The 21675-nt window shown below is 36.7% G+C and overlaps 2 protein-coding genes across 3 annotated transcripts; both read right to left on the bottom strand.

Annotated features, from left to right (window-relative positions):
• Positions 1-197: 197 nt before the first annotated feature.
• LOC123683483 (inositol polyphosphate multikinase) lies at positions 198-14877 on the bottom strand. 2 transcript variants are annotated; one of them, XM_045622568.1, is made up of 6 exons: positions 14647-14877; positions 3969-4215; positions 2401-2705; positions 2094-2229; positions 1084-1368; positions 198-662 (listed from the first exon to the last, which is right to left on the bottom strand). In XM_045622568.1, exons 2-6 carry the CDS (start codon positions 4165-4167, stop codon positions 295-297), a joined length of 1293 nt encoding a protein of 430 aa, XP_045478524.1. In that variant the 5' UTR covers positions 4168-4215; positions 14647-14877; the 3' UTR covers positions 198-294. The 2 variants fall into 2 exon arrangements, with proteins under 2 accessions (XP_045478524.1, XP_045478525.1); XM_045622569.1 differs by lacking the exon at positions 14647-14877 and adding an exon at positions 10956-10976.
• A 303-nt stretch (positions 14878-15180) lies between these two features.
• Positions 15181-21664, bottom strand: LOC123681595 (dyslexia-associated protein KIAA0319 homolog). Its single transcript, XM_045619783.1, has 15 exons — positions 21353-21664; positions 21056-21298; positions 20560-20630; positions 19309-20501; positions 19004-19246; positions 18775-18951; positions 18357-18721; positions 18089-18302; positions 17868-18038; positions 17562-17797; positions 17205-17508; positions 16677-17092; positions 16323-16574; positions 16009-16222; positions 15181-15947 (listed from the first exon to the last, which is right to left on the bottom strand). The coding sequence occupies exons 4-15, from the start codon at positions 19460-19462 to the stop codon at positions 15796-15798; spliced, it is 2898 nt and encodes a 965-aa protein (XP_045475739.1). The 5' UTR covers positions 19463-20501; positions 20560-20630; positions 21056-21298; positions 21353-21664; the 3' UTR covers positions 15181-15795.
• Positions 21665-21675: the final 11 nt, after the last annotated feature.

Raw genomic sequence — 21675 nt, forward strand, 5'->3', positions numbered from 1 at the left:
ATATTTTAATGTGATGAAATATATATTGTTATAACCTGACGTCAACCTCTATTCTGCAACTTGACATATCTGTTTCTTGTTTGAATTAATTCGATTGTCAAAGTTATATAACCTCTAAAAAATCCCCTAACCTCAAATCTTCTGTCAGAAAATAATACAATTATTCTATGAATTAATTAAAAAAAAAAAGAGTGCCATCCTTGAACATTAAGTTTTATTACGAAAAAGTTACATTCCAAAAAAGTAGCGAAAATAATTTCAAAAAAATATGCACACACACAGCCATTAATACTTTTATTCACTGTCAACTAAAAATTCCTCTAATACTTTAACCAGATTCTCGATACCCTGCAGATAATTTCTATCCAGATCACAATTTTTGGCAGGATAAACGTGTGCAAAGTCGATCATCTTTACCGTTACCCACAGTTCGGACTTGTGTTCACAGCTCAGGTCTTCCAGAATGTCGGTGTAAGATTGCTTACGATTTTGGACGTCTTTATCGTAGTTGTTTTGAAAGGAATGTGTTCGTTTGAGATTGTGGAAGGATTGCTGCCACACATTGTTGCTCTTTCTACGGAACGGTAGGATGTCGAAGCAGTTCCTTTTACGTGAGGTAGGTGTCAAGATGGGCCCTTCTTTGGTCAGTTGTCCGCTGAATCCTAGAGACAAATCTGCATCAGCATGATCTCTTACAGTTAATAATTTAATAAAACTATCAAATGTCTCCACTGATTTAGATTTCGTTTGAGACTAATCCGAGGTTGGTCAAACTTTCTTTTACCACCGTAGGTGGCGCTCTGAACAAATCTCTATGGAAATGACAGATAAATTGATGTGAGCGCCATGTGGCTATCACCTCAAGTTTGGCCAATCTCGTTTAAATCTGATCACTACAATAGCTGAGAGTTAGAACTGAAACTGTTCTAAAACACAGAAAATATTTATATTTATAATATTTATAGATTATAGACAGCTTAAATACAACCAAAGAGTGTATTAAAATGAGCACAAGGTACAAAGGTTTATTAAAAAACTGTTTTTGTATGATATATTGTAACTTGTTTATAACCGATATCTCACCTGTAGGGATCTTGTCGGTGAAATTGTTGAGCACTGCTAAACTCAGGGGCCTGTACAGGCTGTGGGACCTTGTCAGCTTCAGCGCCGGCTTTAGCGCATCGTCTGAACTGTGTTTAAGGCATTCTTTCAGTCTTTTTGAGTCGTAGGCGATCAGAATGGATGAGGAGTAGAGCTGAAAACGTCTCTGTGTCCTTGCCCATTTCTGTATCCGCCACAATGGCGCTAGAATTTGCATCAAGAGGCTTCGACAAAATCTTGTCTCGCCGTTGAGGAAGATTTTTAGCGCTACAAGAAAAAATTGTGTTAGATTAGGAGTTACGGTGAAGAGTATCAGATGTAACGGTGAAAGGCAGTGTGTTGAGGTTAGGTTAGTGTTACGAGCTCCAAAAGGAAGAGATGATAGATGAAACGCGATTGTTCAATCGATACGCTTGAAAATATATCTAAAAAAAAATATTCGGTTAATTTTGTCATTCGTTATGCGAAGAGTAAGAATCGAATTCTATGAAATCTAAGCGACTAACACATGCATCAGTGCCAGATCACAGAGTATGATTTAGGTGGTTTGCAGGTTATGTCAATACAACTTGGGTGTATAAAAGTAAAAGAAGAGAAGGAAGAAAATAAGCAAACTGTTTCTACAGTTTTGAATTCGAGTAAAGTTTACGTGAAAAGCTTGTGTTTTTGAAACCACAACTCATTAGGTCCAGTGTTACACAGGTTGAGCCTCGTGTTCAACCCCACAAGCCTTTCAGATACAATTCTTCATGAAACCAACAATACGAACCCAAGACCAAGTTAGAAGAGAGAGAGAGACTCGTCAACGACCATAAGAATACTTACTCTCTTGTGGTCAGGGGAAGGAATGATGATGGGTTAGTTCCAATTTCAACCCGACGAGGGCGCTGCGTGGTCGAAGTGACACGCACCTAACGCGTTCACGTTAAGTTTTACGATGCGTAGGCGGTGTGCAATGACAGTCGATTACCTTCGTTTACTTTTGTCATTACCTTCTGATATGGTTTCCTTGTTGAGATTCTTCCCGTAGTCCTTGTTGAACTTGACCAATTCGTTGTTGCTGATTTTGTGCACCTGAAAGCCGGGTATGCAGAAGCCCAGCTCCCTTTTGCACTCCGTGAATTTAGACTGCAACAAAAGAGCGCACTTTGCAATCAAATGCGACCTTTCGAAAGGAAGAAGACTACAGAATCTATGACCGACCATAGAATTTGAATCTCTGCGAACTGATTCTATGGTCGTAGAAAAAAGTGTGGTTGGGTCACAGAATTCGTGATCATAGAATATAAGCTGTCTTACCTCTTCCTTGGCTATTTTTTCGTAGCTGGCCTCAGGGTCCCACGTCCTCCTGCCGATCTTGATGTCCATGATACAGGGTTCGTCGAAATCTGCCGTCAGGTCCTCCAGGACTATGCATTTCACCGGTTCCCCGTTGGTCATGACCTCCCTGGTACCGTGGTACTTCGGTATCAGTTCCTTGAGATCGACTAGATCTCTGTCTTCGGAATTCCCAACCGTTTCATAGAAATGGATCTCGCGTTCCCCGCATGCCGACTTACGTGTATTGATCGGCTTCAAAATGGTGTTCTCGTGTTTGAGCATCCCTGAAAACAATGATTTTTCAATGCATTCTGTGGATTCGGATTGATAATTCGCGGTTATACGCTCTGTGGACGAGCGTTTAATATAATACGACTCTATGTTAATCAAATGACGAACATCGAATCAATCTGTCAGATAGATAATTAGAGGTTATGTAATCTATGGTCGTTTTATGTAATATTCTATGGAGTAACTTTCTATGCCCATCGGATGAAGAACATCGAATCAATCTGTCAGTTTGATAATTGAAGGTTACGGAATTTATGGACGATTCATCTAACATTCTATGAAGTAAACTTCTATGTTAAAATCAGCCTCAAAATATTATGATCTACCGCTGACAATGTTGACTTGATGAATGTTTGTCTTTCACATCTTTTTAATTCTCGAGTTGATAAAGTTGATTTTCCGTTTGTTTTAGATCCTCGAAAAGAATGTTGGGTTCGACACTCCTGAAGTCCTATTTTATGCACATATAAATTAGTTAACAACCTTGGAATTATACCGATATCAATGACCTTAAGTGGACACGAGCTGAGATAAAAAAAATCTAATGACTTTTGTTAATATCTGAGTCATTATTTGTCTATTACATCTAGTAGGTAAATTTTCCCATATTAACTTTGATTTGATTGAAGTGAGGTACCTATTCTAACACGTCTCAAGGGCAGACAATTGGTATAATCGAAAAAGCAAAGATTTCTTGATTGAATTTTCATAAGCGAATGAATCACGAAACAAAATTGTCAGAAACGATTATTTCTATGACCGCTAAAGAAATTGTGCAAACATTAAAGAATTCGGACGTTTTTTCTGGAAATCTTTCGAATGTGAAATGATAATCAATTGCAAAATCACGACATTGAAACACTTATTGCTCATCTTGAACTTGAATTCTATTCAACATTAGATTTATTCATCACGGTTCAAATTTCCATATTATTTCCATGGTCATAGAATCTATTTTCAGCATCAGAAGAGTCTATAGTTTCGGTGTCAGTACGTGACATTCGTTTACATTATTGCATATTTTTTTGGCAGGTTGAAATGTTTCGTTTTTTTCAAACGTTTCTTTGTTCACTTTATTGAAATCGTTCATTGGCAACACAAGGAAACGAGGAGGTTAACTGAACATACCTGAAACCTTGGTTCGTGTTTTTTTTTGACAGATATTAAAATCTGTGTTCAGAAAATTTCGAAATGTAACGGTTTTCGGATATAACAAGATTTCTTGATGGAAATTCGATGAAAATGTTTTGACTTACCTATAGTGTTTGGAGACCATGAGTGTCCAGCCACTTGGTTATCAAACACCTCCATATCCTCCGGGATAGCCGGTGGACTACGTCTAGCCTGCGGCGAATGGGACGGCTTAGCCCCGTTACAAGACATCGACAACGTACTGATAGCACTGCACAAGTTTTCCTTTTTCACTGGGTCGGAAAAATATTCGGATTTTCCCATTCTTTTCCTAATTTCTCGTTGAATTCCCTAACGAAATTTCACGCCGAACTGCAAAACAAAACAAATTATAAACACTGAGAACAATCGCAGGAAGAGGAAGAATAGACACTTTCGAATAGTTCAACAATATTCTATGCGAAACGGCCATCGAATCTGTTCTATGGTACTCGAATAGCGACGTCCACAAAATCTGTTCTATGACACTATTCCACAGACTGATCACAGAGCCGCGAGATCGGTCATCGAGTCTAGACGGAGCACAGACGAAAACACGGCGACAGTTCAGCGTCTGAGCTTGTTCTCGTCGCAGCAACCTCGCCACGCTTTATTTTATTGATACGGGCCGTGTTCCAAAAATACATCGAAATTTTCGCTCTTAAATATATATGACAGCCGATGGAGTTCTATTTCATCACGCATATGTAGACCTTCGGTCAGTTGTTGACTATTTTTAAAGCGTTTGTTTTCGGTAAACATAGGAGCGAACACCCCAAACGATTTACGGATACAGGGTGTCCCAGAATTGGTGGTCGAATTTTTGATCGGAGAATAGAGTGGTGAATTATCGACCAGTAATTACGGGACACCTGTATACTAATTGTAAAAAACCGATTTCCAAAGATCACTGACCAATTGATTAAAGGCCTTAAACTTAATTGAAATTAAGATTCCGGACGCGAAGCAGCTAGACCGGTATTCTGGACGTCGAAATATCTAGTTGGCATAATGGAAAAACTCAGCAAATTAGTCGAAAAGGTTGATCTTATCGCCATAGTAATATCCAGTATCGCCAACTATCGGGAGCTGAAGTTTGCGATAAAACGCTGATAGTTCAAGTAACTTTTAGATTGGAATCCTTGAAAACATCCATTCTGTCTAGAAAATACCGGAAGTTGATCATATAAAGATGAAACCTATAGGGTATATTGCTTTGGTTAGGAGCAAAAGTCTGTCAACGATTTTACTAATATAAAAAATACTCTGACAATGGTTGTGGCACTAAACTTATTTGTCCTTTGCTCTGCTAGAGCTGAAATATCTTTGAAATCCACTAATGGTTGAATTACATCGATATCAGACTTGTAGGAAGCTAAATATTGAGGTCCCGGTAATTTCACGTTCATTCATAACCATCTGAAGATGTTAGAATCCCTAAGAAAACACTTACGATCCGAAGAGAGTACACATACCAAATTTCATTGAAAACGGACCAATAGAACTGGAGATTTTGAAATATCAGGAATGTCACATTTGCGCATACCCAACGCGCATCCCAAACCCGACAACCACACCAAATTTCATCAAAATCGGATAAGAATTGTGGAAGTTAAAGCTGTTACAAGGATGAGCGGACACACAGACCGACATACGCCGAATCAAAATCGTTCAGGGTGGTCTGGAATGCATGTTTGGGAGCGGAAATGTTGAAATCGGTGACCAAAAATCGAATGCGACCCCAAGACATCATCTAACTTCGTAAAACCCGCGAAATATTCATAAAACATTCTTCCGTAACATGTGATCGACCCTATCAATCGGCGTGGCGTCAGAAACTCGATCTCAATTCGTATCTTCCGCGTACTTTACATTCCTACATAATCTCCTACCGCGTTTCGGAACATACCCGCATGATGGTGAACATTCCTTCGAATTAGCCTCGATGACTAACTCATAGAAATCGTCACAAACTGGTGACCACCGATTAAAACCAGACGACAGTTTTTTCGGCAACGGGAAGATCGTCGGCCGCAATTAAAAAGAACCAGTGACGCATTTGGGTCATGCGGGTTCCAGTCACATCCGACTCCATCAGCTGCGTAAAATTCAAGGAAAAGACTTGCGAGATAGAATTCTATACGATATGGCTCTGTGACGGCTAATCCAAAGTAATTCTATGGAAGTGAAATCGATCACAGAAAACAAACTATTCGTGTCAGTTTGACGTTGTCAAAACTCATTAACAGGTTATAATCCCCTTTATCTGTGACGCGAGGGTACACAGAGAAACGTCACGATAATTTACAGCACGAACGTATATCGACGTAAAATTCGCTTTCTCGTGAAAATGGGTTCGTTTTCCACGAGACAAGGTTACGCGAGGATTTTTCCAAGGAAAGCCTCGCCCGTGTTTGCTAGCCTTTTTACGAAATAAAGCCAATACACTGAAAGCCTATGTAAATAGTTTGCGTTAATCATGATCGATGATTCGGAGTTTTCCCTTGTGACGTTGCTCCGTTGTTTGTTCACGTGATATGATATCATAGGGTTTCCACGGCCGTTCCCTTTTATATTGATTACTTGCCGCCGGCCTCCGGGATATACAGGGGGCGCGTTGAAAGTGAGAGCGAAGATTATACTTTTTAAAAGAGAAAAGCCTGTCGTTGATTTTGACATTGGGGGTTGTTAGGTTAGAAATCACAGCGTTTTAAGTTAACATCATAGAGTAATAAACATAGATAGAGGGAGTATACGCAATATTTACATGTCCTCAGCTTGGTTAGATTACGTTGTCGGATTGTGATATATTTTCAAATGCACAATTTTACTATATCGTTATGAATGTATATTGTATCGAATGAAATGTATTTATTTGAGTGATTCCCGATTAAATATGCAAATTTGAATATTTGGAAACCGATATTTTCCTAATTGTCGAATTTATAATAAGCAGAATATTTATTATTTTCTGTATCTACCTGCTGAAATCCAAGGTTTGGCAACTTTTGCTCTCCTAGTGTCATCGGTTGTTTCACGTCGTTTGGCGCGCTTGAAGTTTTTTTTCTGAATTTCTGATATATTGAGGTGTTTATTTCAATATATCTTGACTTAATATGAAACGTTGATTCACTATGGGACATAAGAAGTGCGTTCTTTGTAGAGAAACTGGCGAATTGAGTGAAATTTCGTATCACTGATATGTTTTCATTTCCGCCCGCTTCATGTCAAATTTGATAGTTCATGTTGGCGACAAAATTTGCTTACTGAAAATGACATATGCTCCCTCTATCTATGTTCATTACTCTGAGGTCAACATCTAGCAAAGAACAGGGTGTCGTCCTAAATTCGATACTCTTTGTGAGCATTTCGAGAATTATAAGATCTTCAAGGACCCTCGATTCCTTTTTTCGAAATAATAAGATATCAGAAAGCAGATCACAGATATCTTGATTTGTTATAGGGCGTTTCTGAAAAATGACCTTTTCTGAATATTTCGCCATATCTTTGTTTCTATTCGAGATATTCGAAAAATTCAAAATAGCAGATCACAGATATCTTGATTTGTTATAGGGCGTTTCTGAAAAAATGACTTTTTCAAATATTTCGCCATATCTTTGTTTCTATTCGAGATATTCGAAAAATTCAAAATAATTTTTTCACTCAATTTAAGGAGTTGTAAGTTTACCCATAACAGATCATAGCAATTAATTTAAATTTTAGAGATATAGAGGAGAGTTGGTGTTTTTTAAATGGGACACCCTATATCATGTAATTAAAAAATTCTATATTTGTTTCATTTCATTTAAAGTAAAGACAGAATCCATTAATAACGCTTCGAGAGCTTCAAAGGCCGCCCGAAGGCCTTTTGTCGATAATTTTGGACAAGCGTGCGACAAAACGACCTTACCGAACGGCAACTGTCACAGCCTTCTACTATTCGGACTCCTATTCGTTTCTGTCATTCCGGGAAGGTCTGATTTCGTCACGCTTTTGCGTCAATCGGATTCGACGAAAACCCATCTTCCCTTGAGAGCTAAATCCGGCAACGTCGCAGGTGTACGCGTAGTACCTGAATTTATCCCGTTCTAAACTTAGGCCTGTTTACCCGACAAGATAACAAAGCGGGGCTGTAAACGGGAAGTGGAATAATCGGACATTAACGGAAACGGATAAATCATGTTTGACTTTGAATTTTTTTGGGCGGCCCCCGTATACGAGTCGATATTTTGGCACCGGACGCCTCCGGCCGTGCGCCAATTGGGCCAGAGTGCGCGGGACGGGTTTCATTCAAGCGAATCTTGGATTTTTGGAGGAGATCGATGGGCTAGATGAGTGTTTTGAAGAATTCAGGCACTAATGATGTTAGGGAAACATTTTTTTTTGTAGGGATTTTGGTAAAGACCGCAAATTTTAACCTATGATTCATTATTTCCATTTTCAGCGCATAAAAACGAAAAAACATGCAACATTATCCATTTAAAAAGAAATTTAATGAAAAGCCAGCTGTGGGAATCGAACCAAGGGTCTATACGAATGAAATTTAAAAAATTCATATCTCCGGAACTACAAATGTTAGAACTTTGCAGTAAAAACTAATGGATACAGTATCGTTATTCGTTGTAGTATTATATACAGGGTAAGAACCATTTAGAGAAAACCGTTAGGAAGGAAGGGTGGCTTAAATTACAAAAAAATTGCGTTATTTAGAGATAACTGTGTTGGTGTTAACAGATCGAGAATATCTCCATTGGTTCCCGAGATATCTCGAAAAAACTGAAAATCGAGATTTTCTTTTTTTCTGTATAACTCATTTGTTTTTGGAGATAACTTCACGAAATTCGGTTTGTAGCCATTATTCAATATGGAGATTCAAATGGTGTCTTCAGATTTTTTTTTGTTTTCCATTGTTTCAGAGACGTGATAGTCAAGTGATGGTTTCGCATAACAACTCTTCAAATTTGCGTACCTAGAATCGATATTTTTGTAGAGTGCGATACTTTGTTGAATTCGTATTTTTTTTCTTTATCACCTCATACGAAAAACCAATATGGAGTCTATAAGAAAAAAAAATTGGCTATAACATCTCTGAAACAATAAAAAACAGAAAAAAACTGACGACATCATTTGAATCTCTATATTGGATAATGACTACAAACCGAATTTCATGAAGATATCTCCAAAAACAAATGAGTTATACAGAAAATAAGAAAATCTCGATTTTCAGTTTTTCCGAGATATCTCGGGAACCAATGGAGATATTTCGGATCTGTTTACACCTACACACTTATCCCTAAATAACGCAACTTTTTTGTAATTCAAGCCACCCTGTATCTCTAACGGTTTTCGATATCCCTGTAGTGCCCCTCTAAATAGTTCTAAATTTGCTTCCCTGATTTTTTGCTTCAAAAGTATTTTTAATGGTCTGCAATTGAAAATGGTCCTCATCATCTAAAGATGATTTTTCAATGAAAATCACGATCATTTTGAAGCATTTCAAGGACCCAATCAGCGAAGACGTTGCTGGTGATCGACCGTCTTGAGTTTACTGAACTTTAAAGGCTTTACGACCTAATTCTTTATGCAAAACACGTAAGGTTCAAATTAAATAGAAAAAAGTGCCATAGTTTGGCGTGAAACTTGAATTAATTGTCGAAATAAACTTTTTTTTTAGGAAATACACCTGTAATCCCAGATTTGTGGAAAAGATCGACGATAGTTAGATTCCTGATTGTGAACGATCGTAGCTTAAGTTAATGAGGTTATTGTAAATCCCCGTACATTCTTCCTCTTCTCAATTGTGCATTGAAATCACTGTTGCGAAGGTAATTGAAAGAAGAATTAACGTTTTATTAATTGACTCTATGGCACGTCACTGGGAAATTACCCATTGATCGATTGTATCGGTTTGTACGTCGAATAAAATACGCTCAGAAACTACTGTATAATTATTATCATTGAATTTATTAATTTCGCTTGGTGGGAACTTCGCAAAGGAAGCTCAAGTTTTGGTTCTTAATGATTTTTTTTTAATGAAAGCCTAACTCCTAAGATTCTGAGCAGTGTTTGAAGCTGCTTAAGTGCAATAAACCTGAATTTTTGCATCGATATGTGACAATGGATGAAACATGGCTCCATCATTTCACTCCGGAGTCCAATCGACAGTCAGCTGAGTGTACTGCACACGATGAACCGAATCCAAAGCGATGAAAAACACAACAGTCAGCTGGCAAGGTTATGGCATCAGTATCCTGTGATGCGCAAACTATAATATTCATTGATTACCTCCAAAAGGGCCAGACCATCAAAATCGGTTATTATATAGCGTTATAGAATCGTTCAAAGGACGAAATCGTCAAAACACGGCCCCATTTGAAGAAAAAAAGGTGCTGTTTCATCAAAACAATGCGCCGTGTCACAAATCAATGAAAACAATGACCAAATTGCATGAATTTGGCTTCGAATTGCTTTTGTATCCACCGTATTCGCCAGATCTGGCCCCCAGCGACTTTTTCCTGTTCTCAGACCTCAAAAGAATGCTCGCTGGAAAGAAATTTAGCGCCAATGAAGAAGTAATCGCCGAAACTGAGGCCTATTTTGAAGCGAAAGACAAATCGTACTAGAAAAATGGTATCGAAAAGTTGGAAGATCGCTATAATCGCTGTATCGCCCTCGAAGGCAACTATGTTGAATAATAAAATCGGATTTTGCAAAAAAAAAATGTGTTTTACTATGGTAGACCGGGGACTTTTCAATTGAAAACTTGACGACAAAAAATTTCAACGATGCTGAATTCCCAGTTTTTTTTTGACATAAGAATGCACATTTTCCAGTTGAGTTACCAAAAGAAAACCTCCGTAAGGCACAAGAATAATCGACAAAATATGCTCTTGGTCTCAAGGCAAATAACACCGCTCCAATTGTTTTTCCAACCGTAGTTCTGTCAAAACAATTCGATAGCTATATTCGCGACCTCCAAATTTCACTCCTATCTCTCGTGAGACGCCAGTAGTAAAACGTGCGTTCCCACAACCGCAAAGAAGGAAACAAAACACTCGTCAAAACAGACTCACCGATAAACCATCCCAAACTTGACATGTTTATAAACTTTCATTCGCGTTATCGGGCTCGCTTCTAGTACAACGCGTATACACACACACACAGACGGACAGTCTCGGCACCACGCGCTTTTTAGCACTGACTCGTCCACATTTTCCTCGACGATTTTAATATTAATCTGGTTAACCTAGGAAAATTTTATCCGGTTAGACAGACCGGTGTTAATTAACACAACGCGGCAGAGAGGGCGATAAAAGCTATTTACCGAAGATTATAACTATCAATCAGGTCGATATCGAAATTTTTCCGCGCAAACAATATTAAATATTCGTAGATTACAACGAAATTATGCACGTTAATCGTCAATCTATCATAAAGAGGCATAGATAGTACAAAAATTATATTAAATCGACGTCCTTCTATGTCCCGCAGAAAGATCGCTCGTCTATGCTCCTGGTGTACCTGTCGGAAGCGATAATCTGTGTTCTGTGTCGGCCTTCTATGTCCCACAGAAAGATCGCTCATCTATGCTTCCTTTCGGAATCGATAATCTGTGTTCTCGCGAACACAAAGCGACGGTCGATAATACAGTTTTCCCATCTTTTCAATTCAAGGAGGTCCGGCACAAAGACCGTTGACACCAACAAAAAAAAACGAGAAACTACCTGTGAAGGCGAAGAATGCAGGTAATAATCGTATCTTTCGAATGGTCTAGCCGTCTTAAATCATGTTTCTCGAATCGGACAAAGGCTTTCTCAGGTTCTATTTTGCGGTCGGACAATAGTCTCGTAATTCACACGTCGCTGTGAAAAGATTAGACGAATATTCTTCAACGACATCCCTGTATACAGCGATATCTTCAAGATTTACTAATTGTAGCGTAGTTCTTATTACGAATCCATACGTCGTAAAAAATCCAGATACCCTTGGTTGTTTCCTGCATCGATCCAAATAAATATTCAAGGCAATCCTTCATATTAATCAAGTAACAGGAATCGATTCGAGCAATTGCGTCGAACTTTACTCAAATATTTAACCAGCACTCGTTTTTCTCTGGTTCACTTGACTGCCTAATTATTAATTTTCTATGGCCCTCCGGACCTTAAAACAACGTCCAGTTTTGGTGGCGTTCCGTGAACCCATCTGCTCCAAGGCGGATCACATCGATTAGCTAGAAGTCGGACTCAAGGAGTCAACCTTATCGGTACATTTCATAAAACTTGTACCCGATGTGCACCACATAAAGTTATTTGCATTGAAGGTGTTATTTCAAGAACGCCAGTACAATTTCTCGCATACGTAACGCTAAATAACTGGATATTAATGTTTTGGATGCATGCGTCAACCAGAAATAATAAACTATTCTTGAAATAAATATTTTCGAAGTAGGCGTTCGATTCCGTCCAGCGACCGAAGAATTCCAATGGTTTTTGTCAATTTCTATGGTCCGGCACGTGCGACCGCGATATTCTCGTTTGAATTAAGTTCAAACTGGCATCATTGTCTAGACGACTTCAAGTTTCCGAGAACAAGGAGATGTGCGGACCAGCAAGGATTTACCCAGACGTAAAATTGGTTTTATTCGCGTTATGAAACATCCTGTTTCTAAATTTAGGTGCAGGCTGATGGTAGTTCCCGAAAGATAATGAAAACTGAGACGGCCTGACGTTGTTTTTGATGTTTCCCAGAAATTCCAAAGCGTTCTCGAAAAATATGTTGTTTTTGGGTCCAATAATTGTTCCTTCTATGCACCTGATCGAAGATTAATTCGAAATACCATATTTCTATGTAATTTACATGACAGAAATTAGCTCTCTATGGACCTAGTCGAAGATCAATTTGAAATATCATATTTCTATATATCCAACATAACACAGTTGTAACCAGAAATTCTACGAAATCACTTCTGTGGTCAATTCCCAATGAATCATAAAGTTTAATGAAAATCTATCGTAAGACTTTGTGTAAAACCGCCCACAGAAAATTATCATACGATGCCCTTTCAGTTCAATGGTGGTTACCCACAATTGATCGGAATTCCCGTTAGTTTCGCGAGTATTGGAAATGTTTCCGGAAGTAGATCGAAGAACGTGATAAATCGAAGTGTACGTTGTTCCTCCAATATCCGGTCTACTTCCACAATACGTGCGAATTTGAACTGTCGAATACTCGGCACGTGGCGTTATCATAATCCAGAATTCAGCAGTTATTTTAAGTATCGACAACGATGAATCATAAAGAGAAGGAGATATTGCAATTATATTCTATCTTGCATTATAGAATGTCCCCGGCATTGAATACGTTAGATAACGAAATAATCGTGTCTTGTGCAACACGAAAGCGAGGAATTACCAAGTCGCTTACTTCATTGATAATTTTTTAAACGTCAGACAATTTGCAATTTAGAAATCGAGGCTGACAAATCAACTATTATTAAGCCTTAAACTACCTGTTCAAACGGAAACACTACCGTCATTTTTATCGAAAACCGTCCGTTCACACAATAGAAAAAGAATTCTCGATCGTGACGTTTTTTCTATGCAAAAAAGTAGTCTATGGGAAAAGATCGCATTCACAGAAGAGGACATAAATGAAAGTAAATATTCTATGACTTCGGTGATGAATTTAATATTTTCACGGCAGACGGATTATACCAGAAAACAAAGTAATAACATGATAAATTAATCAAGAAACATATCTAATTAAATAAGAATCTTTATTAATTAATGCTGTTTAAGCACCCGGAACTGAATAATTGTTTAAACCCCTTTTTAGTTTTCGCCTTTGTCCAATCTGTGAACCGTCTCTGATTGCATAGAAATAGGTGCAATAGAATAACCTCGAAAGATTTCTCAAGTGAATAAAAGACTTCGAACAGTTCGAACGAAACATTTCTAAATAATCTTCATGTAGATCGAGGCGATCCCACAACTTTTAAGAATAATTAATCAGTCGAAATACCATCTATTTATGAATCCAAACTTGTTCGAACAGCATTGAATATTCAAACCAGTCAAGAACAAAGAAGTTGATTGCCATTGACATATTACGAAATATATTTCTCAAAGCATGATGAAATAAGCTGGCACCAGCACCTAATATCTTATGAACAGGATGCAAACAAATATATCTACACCAAATAAAAAGCTATAAACAGTTGTTTGTACGGCCACATTTGCAAACCAGTTTAAAGGAAGCAGAATCGACTAATGAGATGAACAAATTGAAAGCTGCACACTGTATATTGTTGGAATTATGTTTTTAGGTGTTCTACTTTTTTTTGGTCCGTTAATTATTCCTAAAATAAACTAATGTAACGGACCATCTATGGGTTTTTAGAAAGTTGAATATGAACTGAATGGATGATACTAGTTTCACTTTCCTATTTAGAACAAAGGATGCCAAATTACTCAATACAAATGCATTGAAAAAATAATAAGCCTTCAATTCTGGCGCTCAATAATCTAAAAATAGACGTAAGACCTTCTGCTTAGTTAATAATATTGAAGTTAAAATAGATAAGTCGATCGCTACCGAGTTGACTTCAATTAGCTAATTGCCGACTTTATATACAATTTAATCAATTAAACACAACATGTAATAATGTGTACAGTCTGTGGACGAAATAAAAAATCATGTTTCATTCATATTCGAGAGTATCTGTTCAAATATTGAGAAGGAAAATGTGATATTTGGAAATCTCACCCAAAAAACCGCTTCAATATCTACTCCACTTCAAAACATATTTTGGCCACTTTTTCTTTGTTGTAAAACAGGCAATTCAAAGCTATCATTTTCCAATCAATTATCTCACTAAAACACATTCAACCGCACTGCTTCAAGGTGAAATTTTCAGTGAAGAATCCAATAAGTTCTTCACTTTTCCCTGCCGCTGATAGCGCTAAGGGGAATGTCAGATCAACATTGCAAATATTTTCACAGTCAAACTGGCAGCCCACCAAAAATTCCACAGAATATATCTTTTTCTTACCCATAATTCCGTCTACAAAATAATATAACCTTTTCAACAATTCCAAATCAAATAATTATGGAAACAAGGAGATTCTTTTACTTTTCGAATTTGATCATTTCCGATATTGCACATTGGAACAATAGACAAAATTTTGGAAATTTACGAAACATGTCAAGTGTTAGTGATACAACTTTCTATGGTTGTTGTAATAGTACTCTGTGGTTATCGTTCATAACCTCAATACACATTTGAAAAAATAAAACAAATTTGAGAAATAATTTTTATTATCCATAGTTCACGATTAAAAGCTCAGTTTAAACTACTGTAAACATAAAAAAAAACCTATATTATGGAATTAATGAAAGTCAAATACAATGTATAAGAAATTTTTGGCTTACACATGTTAAGGAACTGAAAATTGTGAATTCAATCACTGGTAACGTTGAAAACAACAATTGCGAAACGGGAATTAGAGCGATTTTTCTACGCTATTTCCTGACTAGATAAAAATTGACCCAGCATCCAACACCAAATTTAAAAAGCACCACTGAAAAAATATCACCACATTTCAAAATGAGCAATTTTACTCATATCAAATAGAATATAGAAAAGTATTCAAAATGAAATGCAAATAATTAAATACATATAAAAGTGTAACAATACGTTATATACAGATAGAATAAAATACTATGTGTAATACATTTAAAAATCATCTAGTACAATATAAATCGGCATTTTCCAAAATTTGGAAAAAGGAAAATTTCTTAAAAAATATCAAGTACTGAAATTCATTGTTTCTCCTGAACCTTCATTTGTGAGACACCCATACACATATTATGAAAATATTAGGCACTCGAATGAACAAATCCAGAGTGTGGCAATTAAATCTTGATGCGTCTATCCAATCTCGTAAAACCATTACGGGTATGTTTATGGCCGTTTCTGGATTGCCCAAACTTGCCCGGCTTTACTCTCGACTCAAATACTACATCGGAGTCAGTATCGCTATCCGACAAAGCAGCTTTTCTAGCAACTGTAAAAACAAATTAGTTAGTTAAATTCTATCGACACAAATATTTTTAATGATCACTCACATGGCGGAATATCATCACTATTTTCAATCAATTTGTAATTGGTGGGTTTATTGGCGTCTTTTCTTCTCTTGCACAAATTGCAACATAAAAGAACGGTTCCCCAAAGCATTCCTGTCAGAAGAATAATCGTAGATAGCACTGCTAGAACGACATAAAGGATGCTCCAACTACAATCGGAATCTTCTCCTGGATTAAAATACACCTTGAACATATTCTACAAAAGAAATATTCCGAATTAGTTGGCGAACAGTTGGTAACACTTCTTGCAGTGTTGTCAGATATCGCGAAATTTCCTGGAACTACTTTTTACACACCTGCATCCAGAAAGCTTCACATTTGCACATTCTCGTCGTCTCTATGCAAACCCCATGTCCAGAACAGTTGTTCTGACAGACACTGGTCTGCAGTTTGGCTACGGTGAAACCGAGCAGGCTGGAGTCAAGTTTCAACTTGCGACGTAACCTACCGACTACTTCGTTTGCAGGGACAGTTTTACCAGTCTTGTCTTCTACGTAAAAGGTGATCTTGGCTTTGCCTTCACCCCGTTCTGTCTGTACATTGCGGAACTGGGGACAAAGAAACATTAGAGAAGCCTTGGTGTGTGCTTTTAGGAATTTTGCATGTAGATTTTTTAGTTCGTTATACTTTTTTCACTCCTCAATACTTACAATCATTTTGTTCTCGTTAGACACCAACAAAGCCAACTTGCTCTTGAGGATGCCGTATTGTGCTTCCGTCAAGTAATTAGCGTAAACATCGATGGTGCTCTCGATCAGGTAGAAAAGTTTCGGATCGTGCTTGACGTTTATGGTGACTTGATCTGTATCGCTCAAGCCTTGTTCATCGTAAACTGTCAAATTGAAGATGTATTTTCCCACTGCCAGATCGGAAATTATGAGTATTGGACTCTCGTCTGATTCTTCGGCTATGTTGCCGAGAGCCAGGGATTTCTCGTCTCTGACCCATTTCCACTTGACTATAGCCCAATCGTCTTTGGAGGCGCTTCCGTTGACGTAAATCACGTTTCTGGGCAGTTCTACGTCTAGGTCTGGACCTGCGTTGGCAGTAGGCTTCTGGTTTTTGTCTGCGAGTAGAAAACAACCACTTCAAGTCATGTTTTTTCAGAGATGTAAAAGCACTTAATTGTGTTTAGATACTATTTCATTTCTGGTGTTTTCATCATTAATTCAACTTACTCTGATTGACTATAATGTAAACAGTATCGCTGGCAACGTTGTTGTTATCATCGGTGACGCTGAGCTTGATTGTATACGTTCCTTTGGTCAAACCTGTAACGTTTGAAACACTCGCGTTTTCCGGGTGAAATTCAACTTTCGAGGGCCCCTCGATTTGTTCCCACTTGAAAGCAACGATTTTGTTGTCGTCGGAACTGTTTCTTCCGTCTACCACCGCCCAAGTTTGTGGTAAACTCATGGTTATATTTGATCCGGCTTCGGCTGTTGGTGGTTTGTTCGTCGGAGGTTTCACGAAAACATGAACCTTAAATATTGCATGAATAATTTTGAAGCTTTCTCATTTGTTCAAAAACTTACCTGAGCTGTGCTGCTTTGTCCTGCACTATCGGTCACTTTTAAAGTGAAAGTGTACATTCCTTCTTCAAGGTTTGATAGTTGTAAATAAGGCGTTCTAGTATCCTGCATATCTACTGCTTTTTGGGCGTCATCAGGACTCTTAATCCATTCCCAAGTTGTGATGTTATGATCATCCGTACTCAAGTTTCCGTTTAAGGTTATGGCATTGTGCGGCAAATAGATGATTTTATCCTCTCCTAAAAAAATAAAACCAACAAAGTTTTGACAGAACTCTGGCAGAAAGTTAAAATTTTTAGACAGTCATACCTGCATTTGCTTCTGGGGGATAATCGTTACTCTTTAAAACTGTTATGTTGGCCAAACTGGAACTTGTAGCTTTGTCTGTGTCAGTTACTGTCAATTTGAATGTATAATTTCCTGGTTTGGTCAAATCATTCAGTTGTAATGTTGGATTATCACTGAGTTGTGGTTGATAACCTAAAAAAAAACCTAAGAAAGACTCCAAAAATAATATAAGATTAATTTACCCAACGGGCCTTGTTGCAGTTCCCAATGCCAGGATACAATACCATCATCATCTTTTGAAGACGAAGCATCAAGTACTGCAGCGGCATTTGGTTGTTTTATAGTCTGATTAGCTGGAGTTATAACAACTTCTGGGGGCTTATTAATTCTGGATGGTGGTAGAACTGTCACATTTACGAAAGTTTCACCAAAAGATGTAGTAGTAGATGCACTAACCTAATAAAAACATCTAGTTATTCCAGTTAAATACCTTAAGTTACAAATAATCACCTTGAACATGTACAACCCTTCAGAAAGTTTACTCAGCTGCAATTTCCCGCCGTTCTGATGTTTAACTGCTGTACTACCTTCAGGTTGATGTAATGAAGTCCACTCAAACTGGTATTTTTCATCTGATTCTTCAGGTGATACTTTGGCTTCTAAGGACACCTCATTCTCTGGCAACTTGACCTGTTTCGAATCAGCTGTAATGCTTAATTGCTTTCTAGTCACGGGGACTGTTCTATTAGTTGTTACTTGAAGGATTCTTTCAGTTAACATGTCAGAAATTGTGTTTTCTTTGAAACCAAGTGATGAAGAAGGCACACATGTACCTTGAGAGAGTCGTTCATAGTTTGGTTTGCACTCACAGGTTCCTGAAAATATTCTATTCTGTATTTTGCATCTTAAAACAAACAATTGAGTTTACCTATTGGTGATCTTTTTTTTGTAGGAACACAAATTTCATTTTCAAGACAAGACTCATCACCAACCTCACATTCATATGGATTGCTATATTCTTCTACCATGAAATCTTTGTAAGCTTCTTGCAACTTTTTTCTATCAATGGATTTCAAGAACCCTCCATTTTTTTCCTCTTGAGGATCTACAAGAAACACAGAATTAGGGTAATTTTATTTTTGTCACTTTCACTGTACCTTGAGCAGTTAAAATTTCTTCCCAGCTCTCATCGTCATCAACTGGTTTTACCAAGATCATGTAAACATTTTTTTCTACCTCAGGATCTGGATGCAACATAGGTATGCATAGATCATTTGATATACAAGCAATATGGTAACATATTTTATGATTCATAAAAGCTACATTGCATTTATAGTCTTCACAGCATTTTAAAACACAGGGTTTCAAATCAGTAACGCCTTCAATACTAGTAAAGGTTCCTGAAAAAAGGATTTCGTATTTTTGAGTGAAAATTGATTTTGTTTCCAAGACTATTTATTACCTGAGGATAGATTCCCTCTGGGAACATATCCCTTAAAAGTATGTTCAAATAACTTTGGGCAAGATAATCTCCAGTTACTGATACCTAAATTATTTCCGAAAAATATAAAGAGCAAAAATGCTATCCGCTCAATTGAAATGATCATTTTTATCATTCTAACTAAGCTGGAGATTAAAGATCAGTTAAACGTTATCAATCTTGTTCTGTCATCAATTCTGTATTTTCATGGCTCCAAACTGGATTAAAAATTGCTTTTCATTACCCACAATGGTGAAATTGATTCAAGTATTTTTTGTTTTAATATTAGGCAATACTTGTCACAAGACTCATCAACCAGACAGATGTTGTGCTAAATTTTCGGTTCAAATTGCAAGAAGAAACAATTATAATTTGACAATATCATTTGATAGGTGTCAAAATCCCTATGATTGATTTATGTTTATCATAAAAAAAATAATTCTGAAGTTCGTAGATCCATATTTTCAGTAGATCAAATGCTACAGTAAGTATTCTGTGGTTCAAACCACAGAACACTAAGATTTTCAAATCATCTAACATTTCATAGAGAAAGATATACAAAAATTTGAAAATCTGCATTGCTGGAGATCTGGAAATATCTCAAAAATTATCATTCAATAATTACAAGAAACCTCAAGAATTTTAATGCTCATAATACTAATGTCATTATAAATTAACTTGATATAAAATATATAAATCTTACAATTTAGGTTTATACAGAGTTATCCCTAGGAACATATCAGTTAAATCATTGCTTCAACAACGAGTAAAGGGTAAGCCATCAATGAAACCGAGAGTTCTGCAAAATTTGTTTGAAATATCATGATCCTTGAAATATTATTTTCCATTGGATATGATTTTTCTAAAAAATAATCCGGAGCCCTATAATCGATTGAATTTTTACAAGAATGTCATGTGTCCATAACCTAGAGAGTTAGCTTGGTAATATTTCCTTTTGATTCTGTTGTTGTTGGTTCATTTTCTGTGGTTTCAAAATCTGTAGTGGTTTTCAGTTTTTCTTCATCTTTTACAAATAATTTGATGGTATAATTTCCAGTTGACAGTGCTTTTATATCAAACTGAGTATTTGAAGTTTGGAGAAATTGTAACTTCGTAGGACCTTCAATTTGTGTCCATACAAAATTTAAATTTTTCCTTGATGGGTCAGTTTTAATCTAGAATAGTATTCACTCAATTGACATTCACTCAGTATAAGGTTGAAATTTGACTTACAGACTTCATTTGTCTTCCATTCGAAGAAATTTCTGGAAATAATTGTTCACCATTACTCTCATTGTTCAATCCTGAAAGTTGTACAACAATATGATTGAAGTAATTTTCATTATATTCATTCAAAATATTTTTCCAGTTTTCTTGACGATTGACAGGTTTAACTAAGACCATAGATAATGAATTTCTGAGAGAGATATTATGGTAAAGAGCAGGAATGCATAACTTGTTCGATTTACATTCTATATGATAGCAGTTAAAGTCTACCATAATCGCTACATTGCATTTTTCATCATCACAACATTTCAAAACACAGTTTTTCAAATCAGTAATTTTTTCAATGTATGCAATATTTCCTGAAGATTCATTTCCACTGGGTAAAAATCCTTTGTATGTGTAACCATACAATTGTGGACAAGAGTCTTTCAGCATTTTTTTTTCTAAACGGAAAAATATGTCAATCCAAAACATTTAGTGTAGTTAATATTCAAATTTTTACCTTGCGCTTTCAATATACTCTCCCAATTTTCATTCTTCTGTTTTGGTCTAACTAGCACCATAGTTATGTTGTCTCTAATATCCGAATTATGATGCAACATTGGAATACATTTTTCGTTGGATTCGCAGTTAAGGACATAACATTTTCCATTGTAACGCAGAACAGCATTGCATACTTCAATTTCACAACATTTTGAAATACAATCATCTAGGTTTGCCACATTCTTAATGAGAAGATATGCACCTTAAAGAAAAAAACAGCCTCAAAATAAATAACTCTAATATTTCCTTACTTTACCTGCCGTCGTGTTTCCTTTGGGTATGTATCCTTCATAAATGCGATAATCTATTTGCGTACAAACAGAAATCCTATCATTTAAACAGATACAACTTTGAAAAAGCATAAAAAACAGTATCGTCGCAAATTTAGAACACATTTTCAAATTTTATACGTTAAGAATACAAAGGCAGTTGTTTTGCTTTGGGTTAAATATGCAATTGATAAGTCTTGGCCTTTCCCATTTTTTTTCCAACTTATATTGAGATAAAGGCTGGATGATCAATAATTTAATTTTGAATTCAACCATAGAAGGAATATAAAAACTATAAGTCATAAAACTT

The sequence above is a fragment of the Harmonia axyridis genome, chromosome 6, assembly GCF_914767665.1.
Source record: "Harmonia axyridis chromosome 6, icHarAxyr1.1, whole genome shotgun sequence".
Taxonomy (NCBI): Eukaryota; Metazoa; Arthropoda; class Insecta; order Coleoptera; family Coccinellidae; genus Harmonia; species Harmonia axyridis.

Coding starts and splice junctions, on each gene's coding strand:
- LOC123683483 (XM_045622568.1), bottom strand. CDS start 4,167: ATGGGAAAATCCGAATATTTTTCCGACCCAGTGAAAAAGGAAAACTTG. Junction 2,230..2,400: donor AAAAAATAGCCAAGGAAGAG/GTAAGACAGCTT, acceptor CTTTTGTTGCAG/TCTAAATTCACGGAGTGCAA. Junction 1,369..2,093: donor CAAGGAAACCATATCAGAAG/GTAATGACAAAA, acceptor TTTTTCTTGTAG/CGCTAAAAATCTTCCTCAAC.
- LOC123681595 (XM_045619783.1), bottom strand. CDS start 19,462: ATGATAAAAATGATCATTTCAATTGAGCGGATAGCATTTTTGCTCTTT. Junction 17,093..17,204: donor TTACATTATAGTCAATCAGA/GTAAGTTGAATT, acceptor TTCTACTCGCAG/ACAAAAACCAGAAGCCTACT. Junction 16,223..16,322: donor GTGAAGCTTTCTGGATGCAG/GTGTGTAAAAAG, acceptor TTTCTTTTGTAG/AATATGTTCAAGGTGTATTT.